Consider the following 26,214-nt stretch of genomic DNA (forward strand, 5'->3'; position numbering starts at 1 on the left):
AATTTATTTCATGCTGACTTTGCCTTCCAGAATCATAGTCGTCTTTGGCCGAGAGAGCTGGGTGTCTTCTTCCAGCACTAATTTGCTTTGGGTCAGCTGCTAAAATTGTTACTGAAAAAACATGTATGTTGCATATGGAACATCAGGAAACTTTAATTCAAATAATGTGGCTGTTTTACCACACACTTTTTATCTTGATTAGGCTCAAACTCCAATTGCTTGATTGTATATAATCCAATGAGCCTGAAAATGTTCTTATTATTTTACGGTGCAATAAATATATTTAAGAAACCTGATCATGTATCACTCATAACAATCTGAGTCCTCCTGCTGGAGGAGAAAATGAAGCTGTTTTTGTTGAGACACTTGGGCGTTGGCTGTATCCCATAATGGCAGTCACTGCCAGGGTTGAGGAGAGAATTGAGTAATAGTGGTTAGCTGACTTCAGTCATTCCTTCTCTTTTCCTCCCCTCTTGACTCATTGCAATAGCCAAAGTGCTTTCATTCTTGATTTTTTGTGAATTTCCGTAGAAATGCTTTGCAGTTGAAACTAGTCTTTTTTGACCTTTTTTAGTGAGTGTCAAGTTTTTAAATATTACCCAGTTTATTATGAAATTACTATCTGGGTATAATAAATCTGCCTGCGACAGTCTGTTGCCCAAGTCAGTACATGTCTGGGTCAATTTTTTGTTTTTGATGCGACTCCGGAAGAGGGAGTCATTGATTCTTTTACTTCTAAGTATTTGTAATCATTTATTTCAGTACAACATTATAAACAACTTGAATTTAAATACAGCGTGTCTCAAGGTGCTTGCTTTCATTTACCCCATGCCTTCTGATCTGAATGGTTCCACTTTTGTTGCCAGCTCCCTGCATTTTTCGCAAGGAGTCCTTTTTATTTTCCATAGGTGATCCTAGAAAGTGTCAGCTTGAATCAGTTGCAGCCTTATTCAAATTCATGTCAAAGTTGTGCATTCAAGTCCTACTCCAGGACATGAACCTTTGACCCTCCAATGCGTTAATCCCTCCTCCCGAAGAACAGAAAAGGGTCGGGCGTGGTGTTACATTCTTGAAAATCGTGATCCCACCTTGAATCCGCTGTAATATTGACGCCAAGTTGGGAAGCCCTGCATAATCTGCTGCCTGGCAGAAACATAGCAGGAGGATCTGTCTGGTCAGAAGAAGCCAAGGTAAGTGTAAGTAATCCTTCTGTTTGAGCTCCTTGTGGGCCAGGAGGAGCAGAAGTCCCCCTGCCCCTCCCAGCTCATACTGGATCTCCATGTCCTCAGCCTTTCTGGGTCTACCAGCCGCTACTGGATCGTGCACAACATTTCTTTCCTCCTACCCCCATATTTTTAAATTAAAAAAAAAAAAAACAATCCGCCCCTGTCTTTGAGGAAAGGTTAAACTGAGACCCCATCTGCTTGTTTTGGTCGTTTTGATGGAAAGAAATAACTTGTATTTGTGTAGCCTTTACCATCTTTAGGGTGTTCTAAAGTGCTTTACAGCCAAAGAATTACTTTTGAAGTACAGTCACTGTTAAGTAGGCCAGCATTGCAGCCAATTTGCATACAACCAAGTTCCACAAATAGCAATGAGAAAAATGGAAAGTTTTTGGTGATGTTGATAACTTGGTCAACGCACACCAGATGGAAGTCCCCTGCTCCTCCTTGAATAGTGTAATGGTGTCTTTTGTGCCCATTGAACAGACAGATGGCCCTCATTTTAATATCTCATCCAAAAGATGACATCTCAGAAGTTGAAGAGTCCACGTTATTGGTGTTTTAGCCAGCATTCTTCCATCCAGCAACACTTCAAAATTGGATTTATCTCATTGTGGTCTTGTAGGTCTTGCCGTGTGCAAAATAGCTGTTGCATTTGCCTATGCAACAATCGATATGCTTCAAAGTAATTTGTTTAAGAAGTCCTTTTGGTGTATTTGTAAGACTTGGAACATAACACTAGAATTAGGAGCAGGAGTCGGCCATTCGGCCCCACGAGCTTGCTCTAGCATTCCGTAAGATCATGACTGATCTTCGACCTCAACTCCACTTTCCCACCCAGTCTCCATATCCTTTGATTTCCCTCGACTTCCAAAATCTGTCTCGGCCTTGAATATAAATGTTTTCCCATCCATAGCCGTTTTGGGATAGAGCATTTCAAAGATTCACATTCCTCTGAAGAAATTCCTGCTCATTTTGGTCTTAAATGGCTGATCCCTTATCCTGAGACCATGCCCCCCAGTTCTAGACTCCAGCCAGGGGAAACAACCCCTCAACATCTACCCAGTCAACCCCCTAAGAATTTTTTGTTTCAATGAGATCACCTCTCATTCTTCTAAACTCCAGAGAGTATAGGCGAACTCGACTCAATCTCTCCTCATAGGACAACCCTCCTATTCCAGGAATCAACCTTTTGTTGCACCGCTTCTAAATCATGTATATTCTTTATATAAGACCAAAACTGTGCACAGTACTCCAGGTGTGATCTCGCCAAATTGTAGCAAGACTTCCTTACTCTTGTATTCCCAACACCCTTTCAATAAAGGCCAACATGCCATTTGCCTTCCTAATTGCTTGCTGTACCTGCATGCTAACTCAGTTTCCTGTATGAAGTCATGTAAATCTGAACACCAACATTTAATAGTTGCTCACCATTTAAAAAAAAATGTTTTTTCTATTCCTACCGAAGTAGATAACCCCACATTTTCCCCACATTATACTCCCATCTACCACCTTATTGCCCACTCACTTAACCTGTCTAAATGCCTTTGCAGGCTCTTCGTGTTCTCACAACTAACTTTTCCACCTAACTTTATCAGCAAACTTGGATAAATTACACTCCGTCCCATCATCCAAGTCTTTTAATATAAATTCTAAATAGCTGAGGCTGAATCACTGATCCTTACGGCACCACATGGGTTACAACCCATCAACCTGAAAATGACCCATGACACTCCTTTTCTGTCAGTCAACCAAACCCCTCTCCATGCTGATATATTGTCCCAAACTCCATGGGCCCTTATCTTCTGTAACACACTTTTTTATGTGGCACCATATGGAGTGCCTTTTGGAAATCCAAATATACTACATCCACTGGATCCCTTTTATCTACCCTGCTAGTTACATCCTCAAAAACTCTCAATTTGTTAAACATGTTTTATCATTCATACAACTGGGCAGAGTCAATATGGTTTTATTACGATTTTCTAAATGCCCAGTTACCATTTTCTTAATGGATTCCAGTATTTTCCTGACTACTGTTTTTACACAAACTGGCCTGTAATTCCCTGTTTTTTCTCTCCTTCCTTTCTTGAATAGCAGGGTTATGTTTGCTACCTTCCAAACTGCTGGGACAGTTCTAGAATCTAGGGAATTTTTGGAAGAGCGCAACCAAATGCATCCACTATCTCTGTAGCCACCTCTTTTAGGACCCTAGGATGTAAGCTATCCGGTCCAGGGGATTGTCGGCTTTTGGTTTCTCATACTTTTTCTTTACTGATCATTACTTCTAAAGCTTTTGTAATCCTCGGGCTTACTACTATTCTTTGCAATGATGGGCATCTTAATCTAATACTATGCTTAACTTCTTTAGCCACAGATGGATTACTTTCCCATGGAGTTTTTATTTCTCAATGGAATATATATATTTGAATTTTGGAATATTTTTTAAATGTTTGCTACTGCTTATCTACTGTCTACTGTTATACCCTTTCAATCTAATTTGCCCCTCATACCTATGTAATTGGTTTTATTTACATTTAAGACACAAGAATGTCACTCCCAAACTTGATGTGAAATGTTATCATATTATGATCACTCTTCCCTAGAGAGTCCTCTACCATGACATTCATTTATTCCGGTTTCATTACACAATGCAAGATCTAAATAGCCTGTTCCCTGGTTGGTTCTATAAGAAATAGGAGCAGGGGAAGACTATTTAGCCCCTCGAGCCTGCTCCACCATTTAATAAGATCATAGCTGATCTGATCATGGACTCTGCTCCACTTCCCTGCCTGCTCCCCATAACCCTTTATTCCCTTATCGCTTAAAAACCTGTCTCTCTCTGCCTTAAATATAGATGGAGCAGAGAATTCCACAGTTTACAACCCTCAGAGGAAATTACTCCTCATCTCAGTTTTAAAGGGGCGGCTCCTTATTCTGAGACTATGCCCCCTAGTTGTAGTTTCCCGTGAGTGGAAATATTCTCCCTGCATCCATCTTGTCAAGACCCCTCATTATCTTATGTTTCGATAAGATCACCTCGCATTCTTCTGAACTCCGAGTGCAGGCCCAACCTATCCTCATAAGTCAACCCCCTCATCTCCAGAATCAACCTAGTGAACCTTCTCTGAACAGCAAAGTATATCGTTCCTTAAATACAGAGACCAAAACTGAATGCTGTACTCTAGGTGTGACCTCGGCAATACCCTGTATAGTTATAACAGGGCTTCTCTGCTTTTATATTCCATCCCCCTTGCAATAAAGGTCAACATTACATTTGTCATCCTGATTACTTGCTGTAACTGCATACTAACCTCGCGTTTCATGCACAAGTACCCCCAGGTCCCTCTGTACTGCAGCACTTTGCAATTTTTCTCCACTTAAATAATTAACACTTTTTATTATTTTTCTGCCAAAATGGATAACCTCTCATATTATACTCCATATACCAAATTTTTGCCCACTCACTTAGCTTGTCTATATCCCTTTACAGATTGTGTATGTATGTGTGTGTCCTCCTTACAATTTGCTTTCCCACTCATCTTTGTATCATCATCATCATAGGCAGTCCCTTGAAACGAGGATGACTTGCATCCACGCCAAAAAAAGGATGAGTTCACAGGTGTTTCAGTGAAGGACCTAAAATTCTAGGTCCTGAACTACATACTGAAGGGTGGAAGATACCTATGCGTGGATTTTTTTTAACATGTGGTGGCGTTGCACACCAGCCACCACATGGGATCTTTGTACAATCAGCAAACCTGGCTGCATTACACTCAATCCCTTCATCCAAGTCATTAACATAGATTGTAAATAGTTGAGGCATCAGCACCGATCCCTGCGCACTCCACTAGTTACTGTTTGCCAACCGGAAAAAGACCCATTTATCCCGACTCTCTTTTCTGTTAGTTAGCCAATCCTCTATCTATGCTAATATATTGCCCCCAACCCCATAAGTTTTTATCTTGTGCATTAACCTCTTATGTGGCACCTTATCGAATGCCTTCTGGAAATCAAACACACCACATCCATTGGTTCCCCCTTAGCCCACCCTGTTCATTACATCCTCAAAGAACTAAGCAGATTTGTTAAACATGACTTCCCCTTCATAAAACCTGCTGACTCTGCTTGCCTGAATTATGCTTTTCCAAATGTCCTACTGATTCCTTAATAATGGACTCTAGCATTTTCCCAATGACAGATGTTAAGCTAACTGATCTATAGTTTCCTGCTTTCGGTCTGCCTCCTTTTTTAAATAGGGGCGTTACGTTTGCAGTTTTCCAACCCGCTGGGACTTCCTCAGAATCCAGGGAATTTTGGTAGGTTACAATCAATGCATCTACAATTTCTGCAGCCACTTCTTTTAAGACCCGAGGATGCAAGCCATCAGGTCCAGGGGACTTGTCCGCCTTTACTTATTATTTTACCAAGTACTACTACTTTAGTGATAGTAATTGTATTAAGGTCCTCCTTTCCTATTGTCCCTTGATTAACCACTATTGGGATGTTTTTAGTGTGGTACCGTGAAGACTGCTGCAAAATATTTGTTCAGTCTCTGCCACTTCCATGTTCCGTATTTATTAATTCCCCAGTCTCATCCTCTAAGGGACCATTTACTTTAGCCACTGTTCCTTTTTAAGTACCTGTAGAAACTCTTGCTATCTGTTTTTTGATATTTCATGCTAGTTTACTTTCATTATCTATCCCCCCTCTTCTTTTTTTTTTGGTCATTCTTTGCTGGCTTTTAAAAGTTTCCCAATCCTATATAAGAACATAAGAAATAGGTGCAGGAGTTTGGCCCCTCGAGCCTGCTCTGCCATTCAATAAGATCATGGCTGATCTGATCATGGACTCGGCTCCACTTCCCTGCCCGCTCCCCATAATTCTTTACTCCCTTATTGCTCAAAAAGCTGTCTCTCTCCGCCTAAAATGTAGTCAATGACCCAGCCTCCACAGCTCTCTGGAGCAGAGAATTCCGTAGATTTACAACCCTCAAAAATTCCTTCTCATCTCAGTTTTAAGTGGGCAGCCCCTTATTCTAAGACTATGTCCCCTAGTTTTAGTTTCCCCTGCATGGAAATATCCCCTCTGCATCCACCTTGTCGAGCCGCCTCATTATCTTGTGTCTCTAAGATCACACCTCATTCTTCTGAACTCCAATGTGTATAGGCCCAGCCTACTCAAGTCAACCCCCTCATCTCTGGAATCAACCTAGTGAATCTTCTCTGTACAGTCTCCAATGCAAGTATATTCACTATCTCTGCAGCTACTTCTCTTCAGACCCAATCTTCTGGCCTCCCACTAGTCTTGGCCACTCTGTATGCACTTATCAATTTGATACCATCCTTTATTTCCTTAGTTATCCCTTCTTAGTCTTTCCTTATCATTGGAATATATTTTTATGAAATATATCCTTATGTTTGTCACTGCTCGTCAACCATCCCACTCTTCAATAATCTATTTCCCCAGTCCAGTTCCACAATGTATTGTTCCAGGAAGCTGTCTTGAATACATTCCATAAATTTGTCCTCCACACTACCTTTGCCAATTTGCTTTGTCCAGTCTATATGAAGATTAAAGTCCCCCACAGTTAATTGCATTCCCTTTGTTACAAGCTCCTGTTATTAATTAATACTCTCTCTCCAATAGTATAGCTACTATTAGGGGGCCTATAAACTACAAGTGTTTTCTTGTTTTTTATCTCCACCCAAGCTGATTCTAAGTCCTGATCTTCTGAGCCAAGATCCTTATCTTAACAACTGTCTTTGTGTCATCCTTATCACGACGACACCTTCTTTTCATTCTGCCTGTCTTTTCAAAACATACGCTGGAGTACTTAGTTCCCAACCTTGGTCACCTTGCAACCACATCTCTCATGGCTATTTGATCAATGCCATTTATCTCTCCTTGTGCCACTAAAAGGCATAAATATGAGACTTAAGATGCTATATAAATGTGAGTATTTCCTGGGCAGGGGACATACATCCCAGGCAAGTGTAATCTCTTGCTCACACCTCGCATCTCCCACATGTTACCAAAAATTAAACATTAAAAAACTGTCTGTCTAGTGTACACAGCAAGATGACCCAACATGCAAATTTAATCACAAAATCTATGATTGCTTTTGAGTAACACTTGATTTGCTATCTTGCAGATTAATGTTCCTCAATCCCAGGAGATGTTGAGGCTCTGAGCCCCAAGTGTGTCTTTTTTTCCACACATTAGGGTAAATGTTTAGAAACATTGACACGAGTGGCATTTCTGAAAACTTGCACGACTGTGCCTCTGAGTACTTAGTACCAGTTGCCAGGATATTGTCTGTTGCTTGATTCTACATGTGAACGATCTTTAATTTGTTTATCATAGGCAGTCCCTTGAAATCGAGTCAGACTTGCTTCCACTCAAAGTGAGTTCTCAGTTGACTGCAGTCCAATATGGGAATTAGGTCTCTGTCTGTCCTACCTGTGACAGTCGTTGAAGGACAGGGTGGGTGGGGAGTCTGGTTTGCCGCACGCTTCTTCCGCTGCCTGCATTTGGTTTCTGCATGCTCTCAGCGACGAGACTCGAGGTACTTAATGCCTTCCCGGGTGCTCTTCCTCCACTTGGGGCGATCTTTGCCCAGGGATTCCCAGGTGTCGGTGGGGAAGTTGTACTTTTATCAAGGAGGCTTTGAGGGTGTTCTTAAAATGTTTCCTCTGCCCTTCTGGGGATCGTTTGCCATGTAGGAGTTCCAAGTAGAGCGCTTGCTTTGAGAGTCTTGTCAGGCATGCGGACAATGTGGCCCGCCCAACGGAGCGAGTCGAGTGTGGTCAGTGCTTCGATGCTGGGGATGTTGGCCTGATCAAAAACACTGACATTTGCGTGTCTATCCTCCCAGGGGATTTGCAGGATCTTGTGGAGACATCATTGGTGGTATTTCTCCAGCGATTTGAGATGTTTTCTGTATATGGTCCACGTCTCTGAGCCATACAGGTGGGCGGGTATCATTACAGCCCTGTAGACCATAAGCTTGGTGCCAGATTTGAGGGCCTGATCTTGGAACACACACTTCTTTAGGCGACCGAAGGCTGCGCTGGTGCACTGGAGGCGGTGTTGGCCCTCGTTGTCTAGGTCTGCCCTTTCTGATAGTAAGCTCCCGAGGTATGTAAAGTAGTCCATGTTGTCCAAGTCCGCGCTGTGGATTTTGACGGCCGGGGGGCAGTAATGTGTGGAGGACCTTTGTCTTACGGATGTTTAGTGTAAGACCCATGCTTTCGTAAGCCTCCATGAAGATGTTGATGATGGCTTGGAGTTCAGTCTCTGTGTGCAGACTCCAGCGTTGTCTGCGTATTGTAGTTCGACGACAGAGGATGGGATGGTCTTGGATCTAGCCTGGAGGCGACGAAGATTGAACAGGTTCCCACTGGTTCTATAGTTAGTTCCACTCCAGCAGGGAGTTTGAGCGTGAGATGGAGCATTGCAGCGAGGAAGATCGCGAAGAGGGTTGGCGCGATGACTCGGCCCTGCTTGACCCGGTCTGGATGTTTGTTGGGTCTGGGGTGGATCTGTTGGTCAGGATCATGGCTTGCATATTGTCATGGAGCAGGCGGAGGATTGCAACAAACTTTTGGGGGCAGCCAAAATGGAGGAGGACGCTCCAGTCGAGGAGGATTCTAGCGCTGACTTTCCCAGTGGCAGACAACGGCGATTCCTCTGTAGTTGCTGCAGTCGGACTTGTTCCCTTTTTTTAAAAAGATGGTCATGATTATGACATCTGAGATCTCCAGGCATGCTCTCCTCCTTCCAGATGAGGGAGAGATGAGATCATGTATTTGTGCCAATAGTGCCTCCACCATACTTTCGTGCCTCAGCAGGGATTCCATCTGCTTCTGATGCCTTGTTCTTGAGCTGACGGATGGCCTTTCTACCTCCTGCAGGGCTGGGGTTTTGCTGAGTTGTTGTCGGGTAGCATGCTGTGGGATAGAGTCGAGGACACTCGTGTCAAAGGCAGAGTCTCGATTAAGGAAATCTTTGAAATGCTCCTTCCAGCGGGCCCTGACTGCCTCGGTGTCGCTTGATGAGTGTCTGCCCTTTCTTGGCCAGCAGTGGGGTGGGGCCTTGGGTGCTTGGGCTGTCGGTTGCCTTGATTGCGGTGAAGCCTCCTTGTACGTCATGGTTGTCGGCCAGCTGCTGAATCTCCTGTGCTTTCTCCAGCCGCTTTCTTTAGGTTGCGCGTTTTTTGTTGGATCTCAGCCTTTAGTCGTCTGTCGAGCTGCTTTGCTGGTCCCGAGTTGGATTGTTGGTTTAAGTTCAGAAATGCCCTGCACTTGCAGTCTATTAGCTCCTGGATCTCCTGGTCATTCTCATCAAACCAGTCCTGGTTGAGTGACCGAGCGTCTCTTCACAGGCACTGGTTATGGTGGCCTGGAGGGCAGACCAGGCGCTGTGGGCACTCTGTCTCGGGGTCATCAAGGGTCGCCTGGTTGGCAGATGCTGGCTGTATCGGGCTCTCTTAGCTGGGTCTTTGAGTGCCCGGTGTTGATTTTTCGGCAGCATTGCTTCTGCTGCCGTTGTCACTGTGGGGCTATATTAATGTTGATGACGGAAAGATTAGGCGGTGGTCCGTCCAGCAGTCATTTGCTCCTGTCATGGCACGGGTAAAGTGCATGTCCTTGCGATCCCTTGCTTGAACGATGACTTAGTCGAGTAGGTGCCAGTGCTTGGAGCGAGGGTGTTACCACGATGCCTTGTACTTGTCCCTCTGGCGGAACACGGTATTGGTAATGTGTTCAACCACCATGTTCAATAGAGTCTGGAGGGGAGGAAACAGACCTGTTTAGAAGTACCCTTCAAATATTGCACCATGCAAGTTTAAGGTGTCCTTGGCTCCTGCTTGTATATAAAAGTACAAACTGTCCATCCCTTCCCTTTTACTAGACCAAAAAGGGAAAGCTTCTGAATCTCAATGCTTTTGGTTTGCAACTGAAATGTGTAAGAATTCCTTCTGTGCACTTTTTTGCAAGATTTTGCCAGAAATCAAATTTTACAAAAATCACTTGCATCAACTTGTTTAGTTGGTGATTTGGTTAATGTTATTGCAGCAGTTGTATTGGCTTTTAAAAGGCTTGCCTTGAACAGTTATTTGTGTAATCTTTTGATATTATGTAATCTAATATTGAGTAATTTTCTGAACTGAACAGACTGCTTTAGCATTCATACATGTTAAGTATTGGTAGTAATATTGAAAAATGGCATGGTATCCCTTGACAACGATGACGACAACTTGCATTTTATGTAGTGCTTTTAATGTTTAAAATAAAAATTCCAAGTTATTTCAGATACACAGAAAAACAGGTGCTGAGACTAGAGGAGTGATTAAAAGCTTCAGAAGAGTGAGAGGGGACCTCATAGAAACGTTTAAAATTCTGACGGGTTTGGACAGGTTGGATGCAGGAAGAATGTTCCCAATGTTGGGGAAGTCCAGAACCAGGGGTCACAGTCTAAGGATAAGGGGTAAGCCATTTAGGACCGAGATAAGGAGAAACTTCTTCACCCAGAGAGTGGTGAACCTGTGGAATTCTCTACCACAGGAAGTAGTTGAGGCCAATTCACTAAATATATTCAAAAGGGAGTTAGATGAAGTCCTTGGTACTCGGGGGATCAAGGGGTATGGCGTGAAAGCAGGAAGTGGGTACTGAAGTTTCATGTTCAGCCATGAACTCGTTGAATGGCGGTGCAGGCTAGAAGGGCTGAATGGCCTGCTCCTGCACCTATTTTCTATGTTTCTATGTTTCTATGAGGATTATAAATTTAGGTATTGAATGGAGAGTAAATGTATATCAGCAGGGACAGGGTTGTTGGCTGAGAAGGACACTATGTGCAGCAGAGTTTTGGATGAGTTGAGTTTATAAAAGATGGGAGGCCAACAAGGGCAGTGGTTGAGCCTGGAGCTAACAAAAGCATATTTTGGGGTTTTAGCAGTGGCTGTAAAAGTAAGTATCTGTCAGGATGTGCAATTTGAACAGGAAGCTTTGATTATGAACCGTCTCGTTCAGCCTGACACTGGAGGGAAATGGAATCGGTGGCAAGGGACTGAACTTTGTGGTGGGTGCTGAAGATTGCTTCAATTTTGCGAATGTTGAGCTGAAGGAAATTTGATTCATCCAAGACCTCAATGTCCAGAGAAACCATCTGACAACAGAGGTGGTCAACTGAGGTGTTGGGGACAATTGTCCACAGTGCCCACCTTCCTTTGTGTGTCCTCCTAATATTCCATTACCTATCTATGCCCCTATCTTGGCTCTTCTGCCACTGAAACCCTTTGCCACTTCCAGGCTTGGCAATTCCAATGCTTTTGATGGCTGGTCTCTTATTTTTCACACTCTGTAAACTTCATGTCGCACACAGCTGCAGCCTGTATCATTATCCCACGCCCATCCTGCTCGCACATCACCCCTGTCCAACTTATTGGCCAAGATTTTGGTTACCCCATCGAACGTCTCATTTTGATTTGAGAACATAAGAAATAGGAGCAGGAGTAGGCCATTTGGCCCCTCGAGCCTGCTCTGCTATTCAGTAAGATCATGGCTGATCTGATCAAGGACTCAGCTCCACTTCCCTGCCCATTCTCCATACCTTTTATTCTCATCACTCAAAAATATGTCTATCCCCGCCTTAAATATAGTCAAAAACCCAGCCTCCACAGGTCTCGGGCAGAGAATTCCATAGATTTGTAACCCTCAAGAAATTTCTCCATCTCAGTTTTAAATGGGTGGCTCCTTATTCTAAGACTGTCCCCTAGTTTGTTTCCCCTATGAGTGGAAATATCCTCTCTGCATCCATCTTGTTGAGCCCCCTCATTATCTTATGTTTCAATAAGATCACCTCTCGTTCTTCTGAACTCCAATGAGTATAAGCCCAACCTATCTTCATAAGTCAACCCCCTCATCTCCGGAATCAACCTAGTGAACCTTCACTGAACAGCCTCCAATGCAAGTGTATCCTCCTTTAACTTCGGAGATCAAAACTGTTGGCGTACATTCTTTTTTTCTTGCGCATCTGGGACAGTTTATGCATTAAAGGTATTGTATTTTATAAAAGCAAAAGTTGTGTTGTCATGCATGATGGGCAGCATGTAGATGAAGAGGGGGCATAGAATAGATCCTTGGGAATGTCTAGGTGACTAACGGGCAAATAAGAGAAGCCATCACTCATTACTTTGGTTGTGTTCAGATGGGTAGGAATTCAATCCTGTGAGGTGAAGTGTCTGATCTGGATGGTAGAGGCAAGGCACACAACTGCATGTTGCTGAAGGGATGAGGCGGGATATAGCACTGTAGTCAGTGATTGAAACCAAAGTCTCAAACTACAATCATTTCTGTACTTGAAATGGAAGTTGGACTACAGGGATTTGAACATTTATAGAAGAGGGGGGCACAGAGCTTGGAAGTCATGAACCTTTAAAAAGGAAAGGGAGGTAGCTTGCAAGGACGAAGGGTCAAGGACCGTGCTCCCTGTAATTTTTTTGGGCCACATGGCCCCTTTAACATGTTTTTCCAATTTACAAGCCAGCTCACTGCCTGCGCGGGACTCCTGGAGTGCTGTGCAGCCACACAGCTTAAGATAAACATTGGTTTTGGGTGTTTTTTGAGGAATGAATGATTGCAACTTTCAAGGAAGCTATTGATGTCAGAAGGCCAAGAAGGGTAGTTGGTCAGGAGTTGTGTGGGAAAGCTCAATTGATCAGGAAGTGAGCCTCCTGGACAAGATAAGCTTGGAGAAGCTAGGGAGGGTTGGGTGTGCAGTGTAAGTGAGTGGGGAACAAGAGGGTTTTTGGGTTTGAGGGGAATCATAGAGCACAAAAGGAGGCCATTTGGCCTATCCTGCCGAAAGAGCTATCCAGTTAGGCTCTCGCTCTCGCTCTCGCTCTCGCTCTCGCTCTCGCTCTCGCTCTCGCTCTCGCTCTCGCTCTCGCTCTCGCTCTCTCCAAATGTTTCCACTTCAAGTATTTATCCATTCACTTTTGAAAGTTTTTATTGCATCTGCTTCTGCCACCCTTTCAGGCAGTCCATTCCAGATCATCATAACTCTGTGTTTATAAAGAGGTTTCCTCATGTTGCATCTGGTTCTTTACTTTAAATCTTTGTCCTCTGGTTACTGACTTCTCTGCCACTGGAAGCAGTGTCTCATTTGCTCTACCAAAACACTACATGACCTTATCAAATCTCCCCTCAAACAACCCCAGTTTCTTCAGTCTCTCAACATAACTGAAGTCCTTCATCTCTGGAACCATTCTGTTAAATCTCTTGCAGCCACCAAGTCCTTGACATCCTTCCTAAAGTGTGATGCTCCGAATTGGCCACAAAACTCCAGCTGGGGCTTGACAAGTGGTTTATAAAGGTTCAGCATAACTGCCTTGCTTTATGTACTCTCTCCCTCTCTTAATAAAGCCAAGAATCAAAGATGCCATTTTAACAGCCTTCTCAACTTGCCCTGCCACCTTCAAAGAAGTGTACAGACACCACCAGGTCGCTCAAGTTCTGACCCCCACCCCCTTAAAATTGTACAGTTTGGTTCATATTGCCTCAATATTCTTCCTACCAAAATGAATCTCTTCTTTTAGTGATTTCATCTGCCATGCATCTGCCCATTTCACTAGTCTGTCCTCCTGAAGTTGTCTTCTATCCTCCTCACTGCTCATACTTTTTTGTTTTGAATTGAAAGTGGGGAAGAGGGTTTAAAGAGGTGGTTTGTCATAAGAAGTAGGCTGGTGGGGGATGATGGGGATTTTCAAGTTCTAGCCAAGGTGTGTCCCATGAGTGGATGCAAAAAAACCCCAGTAAATAAGCATGTTTTTGTCGAAACAGTCTTAAACCGATTGGTATGAATAAGTTTGGTTTTGATTCATGTATTTGGTGGTTGCATGTGAACACTCCATTTTTCCATGCTTGTTCAGAGAACCATTGCTGTATATACTCCACATATATTTGTAGGCTCGCAATGATATTTCTTATCAACACGCATAGTAAGTAAGTAAATGTAACAAAAAAGTTCTCTAAGCCCAAGAGATGTACAAGTCACACCATCTTTGCTCCTTTTCTTCCCCTCCTCTCCCCATCTCCTTCCACCCCTAACTATTTGGAAAAAGTAATGCAGGTTATACCCCTCTGGTGCGGCACCCTCGGGACCTGACCGAAACAGAAAATTTTCCGGATCGTGTGAGGTCACGTCTAGCCTGATCTTACCAGTACTGTGTGTGCCTTTTGACGAAGTACAATGAATGAAAAACACTTGTGTGACCACAGCTTTATGTTCCATCCAATATCAAATTGCTTTACATCACCGTTTTGATACAGGTGATAGTCTTTTAGAAGGTTTGACATTTAAAGCCTTCCTTCCCAGTTACTTGTCCCTTGGAAAGAGCTTAAACTGTACGTTTTCAATGAAAGCAAGTTCCTACATTTGGAGATGAACTTTGGCAAAACATATTGGGGGTGTGGGGGGGAAAGCTTTTGTAAAACATTGAACCATATTTCTGATTCATTTTATAGTGAGCCATGCGTCCCCTTGAACCTGCTCCGCCACTCAAGATCATGAGTGATCTTCTACCTCAACTCCATTTTCCAGTGCTATCCCCATAACCCTGGATTTTCTTAGTGGTCCCTATACTTCATTTGTTTTCAAAGTTCCTTTTTTTGAATTCAGTGTGGAGTTGCCTTGTTTGATTGCTGGTAATTTGGATGTGTTAAAATAATTCTACAGTTGCTGCCTTTTTGTGTAAGTGGGGTACGTTGTACAAATAACAAGTGTATGATTCTTGCTCTGCATTAAAAACCATATTGTGCAAAAGTAAGTTTCTCATTTTGTTTGGCAGTGATCGAGAACAAAGGGAAAGAGAGATGGCACTTGGTGATTTCCGTACAGGGAAGTGTCCTGTTTTGGTGGCTACAGCAGTAGCAGCTCGGGGGCTGGACATTGAGCATGTGCAGCATGTTATTAACTTTGATTTGCCTTCCACCATTGATGAATATGTCCATCGCATTGGACGCACAGGTCGTTGTGGAAATATTGGCAAAGCAATATCATTCTTTGATTCAAATACGGATTTGCCAATAGCACGTGCTCTCCTCAAGGTTCTTTCTGATGTAAGTATTGTAAAGTCTCATTTTGACATTCTCTAAGTAGGTAGATTGTGGAAAGTAACACTTACAATGTTTACACCGCTCAAGTGACTCAATTATATCCATAAATCTTCTCAAGTTCATTTGTTGTAGATTTCACAATGTTCAGAATTAGATTAAGTAAACACATCGCATTCTCATTTCTAGTTGGGTATCTAACCGTATTCCTCTCCGCTGAGTTTTTTTTAAATAGTGTGCACGAGAATGTAAAAGATTAAAGCAGTTTATGGTGTTTGTTGATGAATACATGACTTTGCAATTGTTCATATTTATACTTGAAACTATTTATTTCTGTAGGCCCAGCAGGAAGTCCCTATATGGCTAGAAGAATTTGCTTATGCTGCTCATGGGACCAGTTACCATAATCCACTTGGAAAGGTGTTTGCTTCTGTAGATACTCGCAAGGTTAGTTTGATTTTTTTTAAAGTCCGCAGTATTGTGTTCCTAACATAGATGAGACTGCACACAGGGAGGTTAAAGTAACAGTGACCTCAGTCTTTATTAAGACACTCGAGTGAGGAACAGGCCTTAGGGGCTGGCTTATATACAGTGCTCCCGAGGGATGCTGGGATTCCTTGGGACTTCAGGGGATGTGCTCCCTGGTGGTGGAATATGGGAGTGCATGCTTTACAGATACACATCATTCTCTTTCCCCCCCCCCAAAAGTCATCAAAGTGAAAACTATTTACAAGGTGAGACGGTCGGGAGCCTTTCTTTCCCTGGTGGACCGCCTCGGTACAAATGTCTGTTCTGGTGTATTGGCTGTGCCCTCGCTGGGCTGGCATGTTGGCCCTGCACAGCTGCTGGGTGAGCCTGGCCATGCTGGGCTGTTGGGCATGATGGGTTCAATTTCCTGGTCCGGGGTGGTGGTGGTCTTTTGGATGTGTGTTGTGGGCTCGAAAAAGGTGGTGTCTGCTATGGGTTGTTCAGGGCAGTCTGTAAACTGCAGCCTCGTTTGGTCCAGGTACTTTCTGCAAATTTGTCCATTGTCTAGTTTGACTACAAACATCCTACTCCCTTGTTTAGTTATCACCGTGCCCACAATCTACTTGGGACCATGTCCATCGTTTAGCACATACACCGGGTCATTCAGATCAATTTCCCATTGCACAGTGGCGCGACCATCGTTTGCATTTTGTTGCTGCCGCCTGCTCTCCCTGATCATGCAGGTTGGGGTGGACCAGCAAGAGTCTGGTTTTAAGTATCCTTTTCATGAGTAGCTCAGCCGGGGGCACCCCTGTGAGCGAGTGGGGTCTCATGTGGGAGCTGAGCAGTACTCTGGACAGGTCAGTTTGGAGTGAGCCTTCTGAGACTCGATTAAGGCTCTGTTTGATTGTTTGTACTGCCCGCTCTGCCTGCCAATTGGAGGCTGGTTTAAATGGGGCCAAGGTGACATGTTTGATCCCATTGCGGGTCATGAATTCTTTAAATTCGGCACTGGTGAAACATGGCCCGTTGTCACTGACCAGTATGTCAGGCAGGCTGTGGGTGGCAAACATGACCCTCAGGCTTTCATTGGTGGCGGTGCTTCCTGACATTATTTCACATTCAATCCATTTTGAAAAAGCATCCACCACCACCAGGAACATTTTATCGAGAAACGGGCCCGCATAGTCGACATGGATCCTCGACCATGGTCTGGAGGGCCAGGACCACAAACTTAGTGGTGCCTCTCTGGGTGTGATGCTCAACTGAGCACACAGTCAGCATTGCTGTACACAGGACTCTTAAGTCAGAGTTGATACTGGGCCACCACATCTGGGATCTGGCTATAGCTTTCATCATTACTATTCCCTGGTCTCTGCTGTGGAAATCCGAGATGAACGTCTCCCTGCCCTTTTTGGGTAGCACGATGCGGTTACCCTACAACAGGCAGTCTGCTGGACAGCTCGTCCTTTCGCTGCTGTAACGGCTTGATTAGCTCTTGCATTTCAACGGGGATGCTGGCCCAGCTCCCATGCAGTGTAGACTTTTTTTTTTACTAGGGACAGCAGAGGATCTTGGCTGGTCCAAGTCCTAATCTAGCAGGCCGTGACAGGTGATGTATAATTTTCAAACGCTTCCATGACCACCACCAAGTCTGCGGGCTGCGCCACTATCAACAAGTTTGCAGGCTGCGCCATTTCCACCCCCGTGGTGGGCAATGATAGCCGACTGAGAGCATCGGTGGCTGGCCTGTGGCGGATGGTATAGTTATACGCTGATAGTGTGAGTGCCCACCTTTGTATGCGGGCTGAGGCATTAGTATTTATCCTTGTTTTCAGCGAACAGGGATATGAGGGGCCTGTGATCGGTTTCCAGCTCTAATTTGAGGCCAAACAGGTACTGATGCATTTTCTTTACCCCGAACATACATGCTAATGCCTCTTTCACATCATGCTGTAGGCCCTCTCGGCCTTAGACAAGCTCCTGGAAGCATAGACGACAGGTTGCAACTTCCCCGCAACATTAGCTTGTTGTAATATACACCCGACTCCATACGACGGGGCATCACATGCTAACACGGGTTATATAAATACAAGCAGCTTGTTGGAGCACAATGTTTCTGGCTTTCTCAAAAGCAATTACTTGTTTTTTTTTTTCCCCATACCTAGTTCTCACCTTTACGCAATAACACATGTAGGGGCTCTAAGAGGGTGCTTAACCCCAGTAGGAAGTTACCAAAATAGTTGAGTCCCAGGAGTGACCGCAGCTCCGTGACGTTCTGTGGCCTGGGTGCGTTCCTGATAGCCTCCGTCTTGTCATCTGTGGGCCGAATGCCGCCCGCCGCGATCTTTCTCCCCAAAAACTCCACTTCTGTTGCCATGAAGACGCATTTCGACCTCTTCAGCCGCAGCCCTAAGCGATCCAGTCGCTGGAGGACCTCCTCCAGGTTTTGTAGGTGCTTGATGGTGTCCCGACCCGTGACCAATATGTCGTCCTGAGTAGGCTCTCCATGTTTCTCTGGAAGATCGCTGCAGCCGACCGAATTCCAAACGAGCATCTATTGTAGATGAACAGTCCCTTGTGCGCGTTGATGCAGGTGAGGCCCTTCGAAGACTCCTCCAGCTCCTGCGTCATGTCGGTCGAAGTCGGGTCGAGCTTGGTGAACGCCTTGCCTCCTGCCAGCGTCGCAAATAGGTCATCTGCTTTAGGTAGTGGGTATTGGTCCTGTAGCGAGTAATGATTAATAGTTACTTTATAATTGCCGCAAATCCTGACCGTGCCATCACTTTTGAGTACTGGTGCAATCTGGCTGGCCCACTCGTTGAATTCCACTGAGGAGATGATACCCTCGCGTTGCAGCCTGTCCAGCTCGATTTCCACACTCCCTCATCATGTGAGGTACCGCTCGCGCCTTGTGGTGGGTCGTGCCTCTGGGACCAAGTGGATCTGCACATTCGCCCCGGAAAAGTTTCCAATGCCTGGCTCAAAAAGGGAAGGAAATTTGTTGAGAACCTAGGTACATGAGGCCTCATCAACATGTGATAGCGCTCGGATGTCATCCCAGTTCCAGCGGATTTGCTCAGCCAGCTCCTTCCAAGCAGTGTGGGGCCATCGCCCGGGATAATCCAGAGTGGCAGTTCGTGCACCGTGCCCTTGTAGGTGACCTTGACCATGGCACTGCCCAGGACAGTAATGAGCTCTTTGGTGTGCGTTCTCAGTTTCGTGTGGATGGGGCTCAGGGCTGGTCTGAGTGCCTTGTTGCACCACAGTCTCTCAAACATCATTTTTACTCATGATGGATTGGCTAGCGCCAGTGTCCAGTTCCATGGCTATGGGTAAGCCATTCAATTTTACATTTAGCATTATAGGTGGGCATTTTGTTGAAAATGTGTGCACCCCGTGTACTTCAGCATCTGCCTCCTCTCTGAGGCTCGAAATTGCTTTGATCCACCATGGACCAATCTTCCTCTGCCACGTGGTGGTTAGCAGGTTTTGCAGAGCTTGCAGCTCATCTGCAAGCTCGTTGGAGGTGCCCCAATGTTCCACAGCTCTTCCAAACATACTCTTTGAAGCGGCATGAATAGACTGAATGGAAGCCTCCAACATCAACAAGGTGTGAATTGCCTTGCATTCATCCTTTGTTGCGGACTCTGAGTCATCTGGGTCACCTGAAGCCTGCTGGCAGTTGCAGACTCGTGGTTTCTGCCCTGTACATTTCTCTCGCAAACACAGTTCGTTATTTTACGAACATTGTTAACACCAAACAAATCTCTCAGCACACAAGTGCTATCACTGGTGGACATAAACGCCTGTGCTATCGCAATGGCCTTACTGAGGGTCGGTGTCTCTACAGTCAAAAGTTTTCGTCGGATCGTCTCGTGGCCAATGCCCAGTACACAAAAGTCTCTGAGCATCTGCTCCAGGTAGCCATCAAACTCACATTGTCCTGCAAGTCACCTTAGCTCGGCGACGTAGCTTGCCACTTCCTGATCTTCAGATCGCTGGCACGTGTAGAACCGATACCTCGCCATCAGCATGCTCTCCCTCGGGTTAAGATGCTCCCGAACCAGTGTACACAGCTCCTCATGCGACTTATCTGTGGGTTTCACTGGAGCTAGATGATTCTTCATGAGGCTGTAGGTCGGTGCCCCGCAGGCCGTGAAGAGGACCGCTCTCCTTTTTGCAGCGCTTCCTTCTCCGTCCAGCTCATTGGCTACAAAGTACTGGTCTAGCCGTTCGACATAGGCTTCCCAGTCCTCATCCTCCTAGAACTTCTCCAGGATGCCCACAGTTTGCTGCATCTTTGCGTTGGATTCGTGTACTCGTCGCCAGTTGTTGTGTTCCTAACACAGATGAGACTGCACACAGGGAGGTTAAAGTAACAGTGACCTCAGTCTTTATTAAAACACTCGAGTGAGGAACAGGCCTTCGGGGCTGGCTTGTATATAGTGCTCCCAAGCGATGCTGGGATCCCTTGGGACTTCAGGGGATGCGCTCCCTGGTGGCGGAATATGGAAGTGCATGCTTTACAGATACACAAGCACTGAGGTGAAGTTGAACACTGTTGCTTTCTGGTGAAAGTCACATGGCAGTGGATCTAATCCTTACAACTTTAAGAACATCAGAAATAGAAGCAGAAGTCGGCGCTTTGAGCCTGATTCGCTATTCAATAAAACCATGACTGATCATCTACCTCAACTCTCTCCTTTCTGCCCAATCTCCATATCCCTTGATTCCCTTCATATCCAAAAATCTATCTGACTCTTTTTTAATATACTCAGCAGCTGAACATCCACAGCTCTCCGGGGTAGAGAGAGCCAAAGATTCACCACCCTCTGGGTGAGGAAATTTCTCCTCATCTCAGTCCTAAATGACTAACCCCTTATTCTGAGACTGATGCCTAGTTCTAGACTCTCTAACCATGGGAAACATTCCCCCAGCATTTAATCTGTCAAGCTCCTTAAGAATTTTGTACTTCGACTCTTCCCAAGTATTTTAAAATCAAACACACAAGCTTTGACATCGTCATGTATGTGGGAACTTGTCTGTTGAAGCTGACTCCATATTTGACTTGCAATAAGCCAAATTGTATTTGCCTGCAGTTTGCTCTTGAACTGATATTTGTCCCAAAGTCCATGGTGTAATTTTTGGAAGTTTAATTTCCTGTCTATAACACTATCGTCTTCCTCCCCCATGTGCAGCTTGTGCTGCTAAAGCATGGAAATGGAGTAACTTTTCTACTTTACCAGCATTCATGCGCGCAAGTGCAGCTGAAAGTTTTTTGGCTGATGAAACTAAAAAACAGTAAACTGGAAGTTGCTGGTATATTTTACCAGAATGAATGGAAATCTGTGTTGCATCTTCCTTACTCTTGTGGTTGTACTTGATCATAATTCTAACTGCTTGTTGCTAAGATTGATCTCTAAATCTGGTCCCCTAGTGTGAAGTGAATGTGCTGTCTTTGTGACATTAAAGAAAATGTGTTCTGTACAGCTTAATGAATGAGGTTAAGTGGTTTTCTTTTTAGTTTAAAAAAAAAAAATCCTTGTAAAGTTAAAGATTTCTCCAACTTAGAGTTTTTATTTTTACCACCTGTATTACAATTGATAAAAGCTTCCCTTTTACTGAATGTCAAAAATATCCATTTCATATAGGAATAGACAATTCGGCTCCTTTTTAAGCTAGTTCTGTTCAATTAGATCATGGCTGATCTGAACCTGAACACACACTCGACTTTTTTACCTTATCCCCCTGATACTCTTGCCTAACAATCTCTCAATTTCCGTCTTGAAAATTTCAATTGACCCAGTATCCACAACCTTTTGGGGGAACAAGTTCCATCTTACTACGAATTGCCTCATTAATATGGGTGAATAATGCTCTTTTTTTTTTTTGAGACTGTCCTGTCCTCATTTTATAAAGGAAAGCCTTTCCAGACTTCTGGATTTTTCTGGAGCTTGGCCATATTGGCGAGAGATTTGTTTTTGTTGCGATAGAAACAGAAAATGCTGGATATACTTTCTTCAGAATAGTCATCGGTGAATGGTCTGATGAAAGGTAATCGACCTGAAATGTTAACTTTCTCTCTTCACAGATGCTGCCTCAGCTGCTGAATATTTTCAACATTTTCTGTTTCTATTTGATTTTCAGCATCCACAGTATTTTGCTTTTGTATTATTGTTTTTGTTGAATTTGATTTCATCCCATCATAATCCTAAAATACCCCACTGGTTTTAATTGAGACACTAAATACCAGCAGGCCTTTCCCTTTCCTTCAAAAAGTCTCCAACTTGGGAAAGTTCCAGGGTCCAACTGTTACCTCACTGAATTTTACTAACACTAATCTTCACTTTTATATCTCAACTATATTTTTCTATATTCATGGTTTTCTTTTAGTATTGTGAGCCAATGTTTTATGATGCCTCCTGTTTCAATTTTAATCTCTCAGTTCACAGAACTGTCCTTTTGATGCATCCCTTTTCATCTTGTATGAATATATCTATTTAGTATTCTGTGAGATTATATAAGAGTTTAAGAAATAGGAGCTGGAGTAGGCCATTTGGCCCTTCGAGCTTGCTTTGCTGTTCAATAAGATCATGGCTGATCTTCTACCTCAACTCCACCATCCCGCCCAATCTCCATATCCTTTGATTCTCTTAGTATCCAAAAATCTTATCACTCAGCCTTGAATATACTCAACTGGGCATCCGCAGCTTTCTGGGGTAGAGAATTCCAAAGATTCACAACCCTTTGAGTGAAGAAATTTCTCCTCATCTCAGTCCTAAATGGCCAACCTCTTGTTTTGAGGCTGTGACCCCTAGTTTCGACTTTCCAGGGAACACATCCTCCCAGCATCTACCCTGTCAAGCCCCTTAAGAATTTTATACATTTCAATGAGATCACCTCGTTCTTCTAAACTCACAGGGAATATCGGCCTAGTCTACTCAATCTCTTCTCATAGGACAATCTCCACATCCCAGGAATCAAACTAATGCACCGGTTGCACTCCCTCGAAGGCATATATATCCTTCTTTGGGTAAGGAGACCAAAACTGTACACAGTACTCCCAAGTGTGCAATCCCAGTGGGACCCTGGTTCCAAATAATTCAAGGTTGACCCATATTGGGGACAGTAATTTAACTTTATTCAGTACAAGCAAGACTTAATACTTTGCAGCAGTTTATAGAGAATCGTTGAGACGTGTATTTACCCCCCCCTTATCCTCTGGTTAGAAGCCACAACTGAATAGGCTGCACCCTGCGTGTATTCCCTCGCCCTCTCTCTCTTTTTTTCCCCCCCCCCCGGTATCTCATCATCATAGGCAGTCCCTTGAACGAGGATGACTTGCTTCCACATGAGTTCACCTGAACTCCAATTGAGGAGGTGGCAGATGCCTGTGCGTGGATTTTTTTTTTAACGTGTGGTGACCGTTGCACATCAACCACCACTCTTGCTTGAGAAAGCTAGACCTTTATCAGTGGCAAGGATTAACCAGGATGACTGGAGACCTGCTCTGCTACATGGATCTAGTGTGCACACATTGTAGTGTGACAGGCCTGTGCTGCCCCTGGGCCCTTGGCTCTTCTGGGCTCTGAATCCTCATTCGCCGCACCTCCGGCACGATCTCCCGCCACACCTCTGCACCAAACATTCGCCAAACCTCCGTCACGATCACCTGCCAAATTTCAGCCACGATCCCTCATCACTCCTCCACCCCGATCACTCGTTGCAAGTCTGCCACGGCCTTCCCACTTCTCTGCTGTACCAGGGCCCATCCGATGTTCCTGCCCACGTTCCAAACAGCGACCTGGGTTCTGATGACGTTGCACACTTGTGTCAACTCTCAGACATGAGTCTCAAGGCAGATTATAATAAATCTGACAGATATAATAAATCTTAGAGTTAGGTCTTGATCCAGTGACCAGGGTTAACAAGATGATTGGAACCCAGCTCTGCTGCATGGGCACAGTGTGCACACATACTCCTACTGTCCATAGATCGCAGTGTGGGCTGGTGCGTGTTGCTCCTGGGCCCCGACCACAACGCTCCTGGGCCCCGATCAAAAATGGAGCAGTCAATAACAGGACATTAATTAGTCTCCCCTTATATTGGAGACATCAAATATCAACACAGTTTTTTGAAATATCAATGTTAAACTCCAGCCTAGTTAAAGGGTTATTAACATCAGCAGAAACAAATGCCAACTAACAGAATGAACATGATTCAGTAGGATGTGAATAACAGCAGAATCCAAACCCTGCAATCACTTTTGAACTCACTGGTGTCTTAGCAGGTTGAGTGACCGAGTAAATCCCTTCCCACACCTCAAGCAGGTGAATGGTCTCTCCCAGTGTGAACTTGCTGGTGTGTCAGCAGGCTGGATGAGTGAGTGAATCCCTTCCCACACGTAGAGCAGGTGAACACTCGTATCTAGGGTAGTTATGGCAATACAAAAGTACCATGGGCTAGAACATCCACTTTTTTTGAATGCTTAATGCCCATTTTACCGCTGAAATGACGTTTCACCCATTTTGGCACAATGGAAATTGGCGGGCATTTTTCGCAGCAGACTCGGTATTGCCGAAGGAACGCTCCACTGCATTATGTGCCCAATGTAAGACGTGACAGACAGATGAGGAGGACCAGACGTTGCACCTCCCGCAAGTACAAGGAGAAGCATTCTTGCCTCAACTTGCCCGACACCACCTGCCTTCGGAGACTGCGCTTCCACAAATAGGTTATCATTGAGGTATGCCCGTTGATAAGGACAGATCTGCAACCTGCCAGCACCATCAGTACTGCACTGTCTGTCGTGGTCAAAGTCACCGCGGCACTGTCGTTCTACGTGTTGGGTTTTTTCAGGCCACAGCTGGCGACATTTGTGGACTTTCTCAGCATGCCACACATCGCTGCTTCAGACAGGTCACTGAAGCCCTGTACGCATGCAGGAGGGACTTGATCAGCGTCCCTATAACCAGGGAGGCACAGAGTGAGGGGGCTCTAAGATTCTCCAGAATTGCAAACTTCCCCAAGATGCAGGGAGGATAGACTCTACGCACATTGCAATGCGGGCACCTTTTCAGGATGCTGAGGTTTTCAGGAACCACAACGGATTCCACTCTCTGAATGTCCAACTGGTTTTCAACCGCTAGCAAATTATAATGGCAGTGAATGCTAAATTTCCAGGCAGCATCCATGATGCTCACATCCTGCGTGAGAGCACTGTATCTGACTTGTTTATCAATGAGCCACAATACTGGATGCTTGGTGACCAAGGAGATGTGGCTTTGCCACCTGGCTGGTGACCCCCTTGCATGACACCCACAGCGAGGCTGAGAGGCTATATGACTAGCGCCACAGAGCAACTAGAAATATCATGGAGAAAACCATTGGAGTGCTGAAGCAGCGCTTTCGATGCCTGGACAACTCAGGAGGCAAGCTCCAATTCCGCCCTGACCAGGTAGCTTAATTCGTGGTGATGTGCTCCATGCGACACAACTTGGCTATCTGGAGGGGACAAGAATTGCCTGATGAGTCTGACCGTCCACCTCATCAGAGAGGAAGAGGAGGATAAGGAGGCGGATGCTGACATCGGCCCAGACAGACGCTGAAGCCATGCTGCCGCCCCCCTGTAGATTGCATGAAAGGGCCCATGGTGGCATGATAGCTGCAAGAGCCTTCCTTCAGGAGCTCATCAATGATCACTTTGCCTGAAAGAATGTTGGTGTTATTTACAAGACTGACACACTGGGTGTGGATGTGCAGTCATACATCAATGATGGGCATCACCTTGGTGACAGTTAAAGTTTAAGTTGATTGAAGTTAAGTGTGATTATACCCTTTGATAAAGGATTCACCAGCATGTAATGGTGCAGTCAACTGAGCCAATGTGTGAGAAGGTTTTGTTAAATAAACATTTAAACTGAAGATTAGTATGAAACCATCAGTATTTCTGTACAACCCCCCCCCCCCCCCCCCCCCCCATCAAGCTTCTCCCCACCTCTACACCTTCCACGCCTGACTCCAAGCCGTCTGGCCGAGGAGATCCTCAGGCGATGCTTCATTGGGGGGGGAGGCAGCCGAAGCGCTGCTTGGATGGATATGGGAGAGGACGGTCCCGAGGTGGGAACGTGCTCCGAGCCAGAAGCAAGATGTTGCTGCTGGCTCTCGTGTGGTTGGCAATGGGGGTGTGGCACTCTGGGACCACTGGGAGCCCTCTGCCACCAGTGTTCCTGGCAACCAGCTCCAGGGCCTCTTCCATCCCTTCCATGTTATACCTTAATTGTTGGACAAAAACTCGGTGGCAACTATGTTCTTGATGCTTAGTAGGCTTTTTGTTGCTAGTGAATCTCCGTTGTTCCTCCCACAACAGCCAGACACGCTTTTAGTGTCCCTGAGCTCCCTCT

General features: G+C 44.9%; 1 protein-coding gene across 8 annotated transcripts in view; it reads left to right on the plus strand.

The window, feature by feature from the left end:
- ddx4 (DEAD (Asp-Glu-Ala-Asp) box polypeptide 4) overlaps positions 1 to 26,214 on the plus strand; it is a 167,571-nt gene that overhangs the window by 135,046 nt on the left and 6,311 nt on the right. For all 8 annotated transcript variants that reach the window (XM_070868835.1, XM_070868875.1, XM_070868859.1 and 5 more), the window contains 2 exons: positions 15,076 to 15,346; positions 15,680 to 15,787. In XM_070868835.1, coding sequence (XP_070724936.1) covers positions 15,076 to 15,346; positions 15,680 to 15,787 — 379 coding nt within the window. The remainder of the gene's footprint in view (positions 1 to 15,075; positions 15,347 to 15,679; positions 15,788 to 26,214) is intronic.

The sequence above is a fragment of the Pristiophorus japonicus genome, chromosome 2 (genome assembly GCF_044704955.1).
Source record: "Pristiophorus japonicus isolate sPriJap1 chromosome 2, sPriJap1.hap1, whole genome shotgun sequence".
Lineage (NCBI taxonomy): Eukaryota > Metazoa > Chordata > Chondrichthyes > Pristiophoridae > Pristiophorus > Pristiophorus japonicus.